At 35.0% G+C, this 11,088-nt stretch overlaps 1 protein-coding gene across 4 annotated transcripts in view; it reads right to left on the bottom strand.

The window, feature by feature from the left end:
- Positions 1-3,157: 3,157 nt before the first annotated feature.
- The window catches only part of CACNA2D1 (calcium voltage-gated channel auxiliary subunit alpha2delta 1), a 720,406-nt gene continuing 712,475 nt past the window's right edge, over positions 3,158-11,088 (bottom strand). For all 4 annotated transcript variants that reach the window (XM_043965811.1, XM_043965813.1, XM_043965810.1 and 1 more), the window contains one exon: positions 3,158-7,574. In XM_043965811.1, coding sequence (XP_043821746.1) covers positions 7,458-7,574 — 117 coding nt within the window. In that variant the 3' untranslated portion in view covers positions 3,158-7,457. The remainder of the gene's footprint in view (positions 7,575-11,088) is intronic.

An 11,088-nucleotide genomic window follows, 5' to 3' on the forward strand; every position in this document is an offset into this window, starting at 1 on the left:
TAGGAAGCTATTGCGATAATTGAGGTAAGAGGTTATAAAATCCTGAGCTAAGGACTGTTAAGGGCTAAAATTCTAGCTAGTCTGTCTAAAATATCTAATGAGTGGTCGCCAATAAATTATAAGCTTCAGCAAGAGTTAGACTTTTAAGCATTTATTAAGGAGAATAAGAATTTGGTAAAGAGAGAGAGAAAGGCCTAGATTTCTATCTATTAAAGGGAGAGCACATTTTTAGCTCCCTTCTCCGCCAGCGTCCTCAGGAAAGAGCGCGAGACTGAGCGCCAGTCTCTTCCTTCCTCCTCCCACTAGCCCGCGTCACTTCCTGACTCCTGGTCTTGCCCTCAAAGACCTTCCCTTCATGGGCAGAACTCTTCTACAGTAAGTATCCAGCAGGTGGCGTTATTCCAATCGTTACAGGACATACCTGTGTGAGTGGAGAAAACAACTCTCATGAGATACGTGGTGGAATTAGAACTGACAAGACTCAACAATGATTTGGATGCTAGCTGTATGGAAGAAAAAAGATTTGAAAGCACCTCTGAGATTGGAACAAAAGAGAGTATAGACGGGCAAATGATGTTTAGAATGATTTTGAGTGGAAATAAGAAGAGGAAGTTCTAATTTTTTTAGTAAGGAATTTGGGGAAGTATGTCAAGAGGGAGAAAAGGCATACAAGAAAATATCTACCTGTAGTAGATGTGATGTAAACTCAGTGTAATAGGAGTGCTGTTGAATGAAGAAGAGTGGGATAGAACAGATTGTTAGAGATCCTGAAATGTCATTTTCAGGAGTTTGGACTTTTCACTGTGTTTTTTGAATGGAAAATGACTGAGCTGCCAAATAATGCTTGAAGAAGCTTAACCAGGACTCAGTGTGTGGGACTGTATTTGAGAGGGAAGAGGTTGAATCCAGGGAGCTTAGTATTAGTCTAGGTCGGGTAATTAGGGTAATAAAAGATGGAAGTAGTGGTGGGAATGGAAAAGACATGATGGTTATGGGAAGCATTTTAAAGTAACATCTCTGACACACACAAGGCAAGAGAAAATGTGACTCAAATTTTGAACTTGTGAGACTAGGAAAAAGTAGATAACTAACATTATATGGGAAGTGCAGTTTTCTTTCTTTTTTTCCTTTTTCCTTTTTCTTTTTTTTTGCAGGGCATTGAGGGTTAAGTGACTTGCCCAAGGTCACACAGCTAGTAAGTGTCAAGTGTCTGAGGCCGGATTTAAACTCAGGTGCTCCTGAATCCAGGGCTGGTGCTTTATTCACTGTGCCACCAGCTACCCTCGGAAATGCAGTTTTAAGAAAAAGATGGTGGAGGGCTGGCCCAAGACATAGCAAAATCAGTTTTAGACATATTAAATCTGAGGTACCAGCAAGAAGTTGGTAATACAACCAGTAAGCAGTTGGAAATACAGTACTAGGACTCTAGATAGGGGTTAAGGGTAAATGCAATATCTGAATCTTTTTACTGGAGGTAATAGCTGAAACCCTGAGGGAGAAAAATGTAGGAAGATAGGCCCAGGCTAGAATTACAAATGTCAACATTTAGTAGGTGATGGGGAGAAAATTAAAGAAGAACCAAAGAATGAATGGAAGTGGAAGCAGTTGAATAAGGAGGACCAGCTATTAGGGTGACACGGAAGTCACAGGAAGTTTCAGAGGGAAGATAGTAGCATAAATCTATGGAGAAATAAAAGTTTAAGGGCAATTTTTAAAGAGAGATTGAGAAAAGGCCATTGAATTGGGCTACTAGGTGGCCACTGGTGATCTTAGAGTGACTTTGTAACCAATGGTAAGGAGAGTTTGATTTGAAGAAATTGTGTGAGTGGATGGTGGGAGGGGCAGTGAATATGCCACATTCAGCCCAAGTTCTGTTGGGAGAGGAAGGACATGGAATGGATACTGTCCAGCTTGGGATAGAGGAAGTAGCAAGATCAAAGGTAGATTTTTTTCCTTTTTTTAATGGACACAAGTGAAACTCGAGAATGTTTACAAACTAGGGGAAGGAGGCTTTAGAGAGGAAGAGGAGGAAACGTTTAAATGGGAAGGGAGTAATTGATGAAGCAAAAAGCCCTCTTCCCCCCTCCCCCCCAATGAGTGGGGATGTGACCAAAACAGTGACAGAAGATACTGAAAAGATTGGAAAGGAATCCCTTAAAGTGAGAAAAGAATGCAGAGCAGGAAGTCTGTATTTGTCAAAGACCTATTTCACAGTTTTGACTTTGGAAATTTATTAAAATCCCTCCGTCAGAAATTATGTGCCAGGTGTCCAAGTCATATTCAACAACTGCTTGAGTACCTACTATGAAAATAATAATGGTGATGATGGTTGTAACAATGAACCTTTTTACTACCCTTTAAGAATGATGTTTATGTTTATATATAGGGTACTACTATTCTCACGTGGGAATCCCCCTGAAGCAAGAGAGAAAAAAGCTTTGATTACCTGGATTGAAAGTGTCAAATTCAGTAATGTTCTAGAGGACAAAGCCTAGGGCAGGTGTGTGTAAGCCATTATCCTAGGAAGAAGACATGCATACAAACATTTAGAAGAAAGTAAAATGGAACTATGGGAGGAGAGCGTCACAGAATAATTTTGGTGAGATGTCACATTTCTGAAACTACAACATTTTACTTAAAATTCTAGAATTGTTCACTGCTCCTAATTTTTTTGAGGTCTACAAAACACTGGCCTATGATTTCTGTCTGTCTTTTTCATAACACAGTTCAACATGTTAATTATTTAAGTAGCATATAAACATATGGGCCATGAAACTTGAGTAAAACAAGTAGAGCTTTCCCCAGCATCTAAATGTATATGTGTGTGCTAAAGGGTGTGTGTATGCCTGTGGTGTTGGTGGTGTTGCTGAGTTTTCAGTTATGTCTGACTTTCCATGACCCCATTTGGAGTTTTCTTTGCAAAGATAACATGTGTACATATAAGTTCTATATCTGTCTTTCTATCGATATGTGTGTATAATATATACTTCTGTCAATACATGTGTGTGACTATATGTAAATCATATGCACACATACATACACACACACATTTCTGTAGTGTGGAGCTCTCTTCCAGTGGCCCTAAAGTCTTTAGATGAGAGCCCCATCTTCCTACCACCCAAATCATGAACATGATTGATGAATTCATGCTGTATAGTGGTTTCAAATGATAAATTTTTATTCTGAATATACTGGTTTTTTTGCACAAGAATTAACACAACATTTTCTAGGATTATAAACTTTTTATAACAGTATTATACAAATTTTTACAAAATTTTTTTTCAGGCTTGTCAAGTTCCACAAAAGTGTCAAGAGAACACAATAAAAGGGAGAAAAGGCCTGTTACCCAGCAAGAGCAAGCCAGGGCCTTTTTTTTTTTTTAAATGGATACACACTGAGCATTTCAATAAAAACATCCCCAAAAGCATGATCCAGACATTCCATATAACACAACATAGAAGACAGTTTAATCAGGTCACATTGTAAGTTCAGTTGGCATCTAAACAAGACAGTATATTCTTTAAGCCTCAGTGAAGTTTGTTTGAGATGATTATTTGAACAAGAAACAATGCAAATATAAGTCCTTGTTGAGAGTAGGTTAATGCTGTTGGAATTCTGGATTTATTTTCAGACACTTTTGTCATATTTTGTTTATTTGTTTACAGTAGTGTACACTGACTATTAACAATATTAACATTCTAATATTGGGGTAAAAATAAAGCTTGGCCTTTATTTCGGCCCTGAATAGAAGATGGAGATTAGAGCAAACTTGGGTTGCTAGTCCTTCTAGTATACTTTTTAAAAGCATCACAAACATTCTCTAGTGGCCCACTATGTCAATTCTCTATAATTCTAGCAAGTTGAGCTTCTTAACTCACAGGACCAATGGGTAAGAATTTGATATTAAGACAAAAGTTAAGCTTTGGTGTAAGGGGACAAAAGTTTGAATGTTATTTATAACATAGTGAAAGCATCAAACAGCAAGTAACACTTGGGTTGCAAAGGTCACTTAAAAGGGATACTGCCTATTTGAATCCAGTAAGGCCGGTTTAGAGTTAATAAAAGGAATATTATAGGAAAACTTACAAATGGCAGCAACACTGTGGTGTTTTTTTTCTCCAAGTTAAGCAATAAAGCCTCAAGCATTAGAAACATGAAAAAGGTCATACTAAAATCTCATAAGTCCAGGACCTAAAAATCTCTTCAATCAAACTTGCTAACTATGTCATGTTAAAAACCTGTTACAAATATGGACCACGATTGGTGTTTTGGCAGTAATGCTGGTTGTTCAAATGAAGAAACTAGAAAGGAGCCATTAATGTTAAATCCTTTACTGATTACTTAACACCAATGCAAGGATTGGTGTTTTTTTTTAATTTTGGTTTAGCGAAAAATCTACAGAATGTTGCATGACTAAGGTGTAAATCAAATATATTCAAAGCTTTTCATCATCTCTTGGTGTTTTTTAAATACTTTGGAAACAAATATTGATAATATACATTTATTAAATCATCGCCAACAATCAAAACTCACAGGAAAATATCAACTTTTACACGTTGTAATTTGAAGGAATGGGTTTTTTTTTCCTTAGAAAAGTATGCTAGGAGATTTAAAACTAACAGCAGTCACAAGGACATTTTTCAGTCAGAGAAACTTTGCTTATGAAATTTATCACCATGCATATGGTTTATAGATTATATACTTTTTTCCTAACAGAAATGAGCTGCTCATGCACTAAAATGTTTTTATGCCAATAGAAATGGAATAGGATACCAAGTTTAATTGTAATTAGTTCAATAAAGAATGAATCCCATGAAAAAGATTCCATCACTTACTGAAAATGGTATTTTAAAACATTTTTCAAGAGAGTATTCTATGTTGGAAGTAATTACATAATTTAAATATTTATTATTTAAATATATCATCTAGGGGAGTCCTTGTTATAATTTCCCAACATCGAAACTTGCCACTGACTTGACAGTTTAGCAAAGATTCAATACCAGTATTTATATATTTTAGCTAAAATATATAACTTAAGTAGTTTAAGCATGTTGGTTTAGCATCGTGAACTTTGACATTCTCCAAACCAGAAAATCAATAGGGGAACAAATTAGTTTTACCTGAGGGTTTTAGTCGATCATAAAACATATTTAAAACATTTGAAGAAAGTAATAAATTTTACCTAGAATATATAACATCCTCAATACTTCTCTCTTTTGTGGGATTTCCTTTTGTTGTGGTGGTGGTGGTGGTGTGATGGATGTGTGATGGATGTATATGTGTGTGTGTGTGTGTGTGTGTGTGTGTGTGTGTATGTTTAATCAGCATCATTTTACTTAAGGTAAGGGAGATAAAACTTTATTGTCACACCAGGTATAAATGGGCCCACCACTATCAAAATGATGAATTAAAAGTGTAAATTAATATCAGTTATGACAACCCAAACCGGAAATTTCCCCCTTTTTTGAAAATAAATAAATAAATAAGGGAACAGACACAATTGGAACCAAGGGTATAAAGGAGAGTCACAAATGATATTTGACAACACCAAAAACCACAAACCAAAACAAAAAAGGAAAAAAACACCTTTAAGCCATGCCATGGGGTTGGTTTTGCTCTTTGATATATGATATGATAGTCAAGCATGCGGGACAACTTCAGTAAAATTTTGATATTGTAAAAAAAAATATACAGGAATACTTTCCTAACATATGTATATACATACATACATGTATATATATACACACAGATATTTTGCATGGTGTTTTTCTGCTTTTATGAACTAATGTGTTTCATATAAACATTTGCAGATTGTAGCTTTTAGCTACAATAAAATTATAGATCACCAGAGTTGTACATTCATCGATTTATCTCTCACAATACTGTTTAGGCTTGAAAACCAAAAACAAGCACACTGTTCTACTTCTATACTATACTACAGTGCAATATCATGATCTCCTGCACCAATCAGTTTCACGAATGAAGTATAAAAAAAGCAATTTTTATTATTCACAATCAAGTATTAATGTGCATACATTTAGATTCAAGGTTTCCTGTTTGTTCAGATTACTGTAATATCTCATTGAACTGGGTGGAAATTTTGCTCAGTTGACCTGACCGTTTTTTAATGAAAAACAGCAAAAGAACTTTTAAAAAATGCAGGTGCTAATGCTTAATTGAACAGAGAGGAAACCTGGTATGAATCTTCATTGAGAACATATATGTGCTCTTTAAAAATAAACGTGTCAAATCTGATTTATATACTTAAAATATCTGTACACAGGTTTTCAGGCAAAAGCACTAATCTGTATAAAATTCCATTTCTCCATATTCTTCACTGCAGTCCAGTCTTTCTACATTTTCATTTCACAGTATATTCAGATATCTTTATTTAACCAGATCACGTAAGATTATTTAAGTGCATCATAACTGCAAATTTCAGTTTCTCTTAATAGTAATACCACACAGTTACCTTAAAAATCGACTACACACTACAGTAGAAGAAAAGAAAGAAACAACCAAAAAATAGCAGCATCATGCAAAATACCCTTGGTAGCCAAATTTCAGTCATCACAAAAAAGATTTTTCCCTTCACATCTCAACCACTAGCCCTCCCATCTCTTAGAGGACTTTGAAAGATTTGGCTAGCATTACACAGCTATACTGTGAACAGAGGGAACATTAATTTGAACTTTCTTTTTAAAGGGATGATATTTATCAGGAAAATATGTTAGATGGCTAAAATAGCTAACCCTCAAGCACCTTTAGTTTAGTATTTTGATAGTTGTTATACTTAAACCAACAGTTTAAAACCAACCAGTCCCCCCCCCCCCCACCCCAAACTTAGCTGGTCACCCATTTTTTCAAATATATTTTTGGCAGAATAAGCCACTCTTCATAAGGCATTTCATTCGTGGTGAACTTTTGACAAAGACTAGCCAGTATTACTATTTACATCATTTGGCCATTTATCATTATCTCTGATTTTGTTTTCAACCCAACTGATACTCAAACTTTTAATAGAGTCAAATAGCAAAGCAAAATAAATTTGATTCCTGGAAATCTCAGTAAAATAAAAGGGAGCACAATGAGCTGATATTCAGGTCAAAATGTGGAGAACTGATATGAGTAAGAATCCATTTTAAAGGGGGAGCCCTTTTACATGAAGTCATCAGTGATCCAACAACAACAACAAAAATATTGAATTCCTCAGTAAAGTACATATAGGATTCTGCTTTGACAGCAAAGATGATGCAGCATTCACACAAGTTTAAGGGTCTGACACTCCAACATGCAGCCATTGTGGGTGCCTAATGAGTCTTTCACATAGTTATACCATGTTGTTTTGAGAACAGCTGATTTTCTGCTGTCTGAGTAATTGACCCTTTTGTAATTAAACAGGGCTCATGTTTTGGCAGGGTCTTGAGATCAGTTATGCAGATTTGGGTTTCATAAGGTCATAACTGGCAATGTCTACTGCCAGACAACAGCCAAAGCAGTGCAAACTGGATTCCTATCATAGACCACAACGACGGGTTCAATCCAGAAACCCCACCACAATCTGAATAATCTTCCTATTGGGGAAAAAAAAAAAGACAAATTAATTTCCTTTAAAATATTTATCAAGATAGTCTCAATAGTATGCTAATTCTTACCCACATCTGGAACTTCCTTAAGAATTATTCTATTATGGAGGTATTTTACAAAGTTATAGTGACTTTCACCCTTTGCCCCCAAATTGTCAGTTGATGACTGATAACTAAGTAAAAATGATTATGAGTTTAGCACTGTTTGTCTTATTGAGTGAGCAATTAAATCTGTGGAGGATACTTGAATTCATGTTAACATGGGATAAAGTATAGAAGGCATTACTGTCAACTACTATAAGCATCAGATAGTAGTAGGAATAGGAGAGGAGGAGGTAGTTATCTCAGGATCAGGAATAACTCAGCAAACTTGTACAGAAATATGTAAACAAGAGCAAAGAAATATCTCAAGTAGTGTCCCAGTACAAAATATATGAACATGGCATTTTAAAATAATCTAATTCAGTATCAGCTGTGATTTGCAGATTATTGAAAGATGGTCACAGAAATCATTCCTTTCAAAACTGGATACTCAATACCATGTACCAATGATCAAGGTGAATGTTCCATACGTGAATACCCCCCCTGCCCAGGACTCCTTTCAATAAAAATAATCATAGAATTTCATAGAAAAGTAAAACATGAAAGTGAAAGAACTTGACTCATGAATCCTGCGATAAAAATCTCATAGCACACAAGATTCCAACACTGTCTGCAGTTAGTGAACATTTGCTTTCTATCTTGAACGCCAGTAATCTTCATCTTACCACAGCCAAAAGCAAATCATCTTTTAAATTTGTTGTCTGGGTTCTATATGTCAATATCTTAAATTGTTCTCGATTCTTTTCATGGTTCTCTTAAAGCTGCAGAAACTTACATCTGACCTAAGATAAATCCTGTCTAACCTTTCCTTATTTTTTTGTTTTTGTTTTTGTTTGTTTTCCCTGCATTGGATTCTTCTTTATAAATAAATATATTTAATTTAAACTGTTATATTTTCTAAGACCCAACAGTTAGCTTATTTGCTGCATAATTTTAGGTTTGGGAGACTGAGAATAACTTCTTGGTTTTCAGAATCCTTTAACATTGAAACCTACCTGGAGTCCTCACCCACATAGAAAATTTGAGTTATCCACAATATACTACTTGACCATAGTCTGCCTAATAACATGTCCATTAAATAATTCTTGATATTTTAAGGATATGACTTTTAAAGAGGCTTCAAAATTTCTCTTTGTTTCTTCCCCACAAGTTGCTTCAAATATGAGACCGCTTAGAATCTCAGGTCCTATAAGAACTCAGGTTGATTATAGGAATAATCAGAAAAATACTCCTAATATTTTATAGGTCTTTTGTGTTCATATGTTAGGTGAATTGTAGAGAATGAAAAAAAAATCCTCTTTCAGACCAAGGTTACCATGTTAGATTATCCTGAACGAATTATTAGCATATGAATGTTGACTAATTTACAATACCAGAAAGTTGTCTGAAAATCACTTTAATATTTATAATATAGATGTAAGCTATTATTATTTTTTCACAGATGCCCCGTTCCTTTCCTCATCATCATCATGGTGACTTGGAATTCTCAAATGAAATGTTTTCAGAGATAATTTTCCCATAATTTAGTTCAATTGCTCAATGATGTGGCTAGGATTGGTTAAGCTGAAAAGTCTTTGAATATGGTCTCAGTAGCAGACTTTCTCATGTTTGTGAACTGGATAAACTATGCATGAATATAAACAACACTAGAAGTTTAGTCAATAGGTGATGAATTCTGTGGTCAAGATGACCCATTGAACTTACGTTATACAATAATTTACATTTGTGTGAAAAAATCTGCATGTTAATATTCTTGCATTTGTGGCTTGAAAAGGAATTCTTTCTTCATACCATACCATATTTTCTTTACTCTATATGTTGTGCATGAATGTGATAAGGCAGCATGGTATCATGTAAAACATACTATATTTTGAGTCAGAGGACCTGGGTTTAAATGCTGGCCCTTTCACTAGATACCTCTAGTTATTTTAAGCTCTCTGGGTCTCAGTTTCTCCATCTATAAAATTGGGAGGTTCGACTAACTGAACTCTAAATTGTCTTCTAGCCTCAAATCTGTGATAGTCTGAACTCATTGTTATGGTGTGGGACTCCATATTTTAGTTAAGTCCCCCTTTGAGGTTTTGTGACTTATATGTTGATTCATACCAAGACATCTGTCTACTGAGTTTCCTGGTGGTATTTTCCTATGTGTCTTGCACATTACAACAACATGTACTAAGATTGGCAATTATTACCTGACATGTACTATTTTAGCGGGAGGAGTGAGCAAAACACACTAAATCATGGATGTGTAGACCTGGAAGGGGCCCTCAGAGGTTATAAAGTCTGTCATTGAGTCTCACCCATGCAGAACACTTATACCTTCACCAGGCAGATCTTTCTCATTTGAAAAGATGACCAAAGCAGGAAATACCACAACCCCTCGTGTTAACTGACTTCATTGCAACAGTCTAAAATTTTAAAAAGCAAGTGCCCCCCCAAACCACCTCTCTCTCTCTATTTATCTTGCCAGTATAGTGAAAAAAATAATTTTATTAGTCCTTCCTCTCTGGAGAGAAGAACAACACTTCTGGAATTTCCTCTGAACTTGTCTCTGAAGATTCTACATGTCAGTCTTTATTATAAAGCACACCTCAGTACTCTTGCTTCCATGTCCCAAAAGACAAACATGCAGTTCATAGTTGTATCCATATATTTTTTCCAAAGGTTTATTTTATGAGCTCATTTATATAGATTTAGCCATCTTTTCTTGGCCTTAGCTGAAAAAAGGATCATTAACTTTGAAAGAAAATAGATTTCCCCAAGGATTATTCACTGGGTCATTCTGAGATTAAATTATTTTAGTCTTTTTTAATGTATTTTCTCTTCAATGTTACATATTCTTGATTTCAAATATGGTTTGAAAAGTACTAAAGTGGTTGGCTAAGCCAAATGTGCATTTCAGGTAGGTATGTATTTGAATCATCCCAGGCAGTTTCGGAAGTATTTTCTATGTAAAATTATCTAGGTAAGGAAACATAGTAGTCTTTTCCAATAATCCTTTCTAATGTCAATCATCTTTTCAAGAATCAATGAAGAGAGTTCTTTTCCAAAGCATGCTCAAGTTATGAAGTGATATATGCGACACCTTTGCTCCTAATAATTTGTTTTTAAAGTTTCTCTTTCATTTGCCAAAAAAAATGTGTTTGTTCTACTTGGAAATGCTTTGTTTTCAGAGATAATTTCCCCATAATTTAGTGTGATTACTCAATGATGTGGCTAGGCTATTATTTCCATTTCTCTAAAGCTATTATGATAACTATATTCACTTATTCAGTCTGATTGTATTAAGGAACTTTATATAACATTGTTTATCTAAATTACTTTATAAATGACCTGCAATTTTCATCTGTTTTCTTTTTCATTATTTAGATCTGGTCAAAAGACCGTGGTATATAGC

This window comes from Dromiciops gliroides, chromosome 5 (assembly GCF_019393635.1).
Source record: "Dromiciops gliroides isolate mDroGli1 chromosome 5, mDroGli1.pri, whole genome shotgun sequence".
NCBI lineage: Eukaryota > Metazoa > Chordata > Mammalia > Microbiotheria > Microbiotheriidae > Dromiciops > Dromiciops gliroides.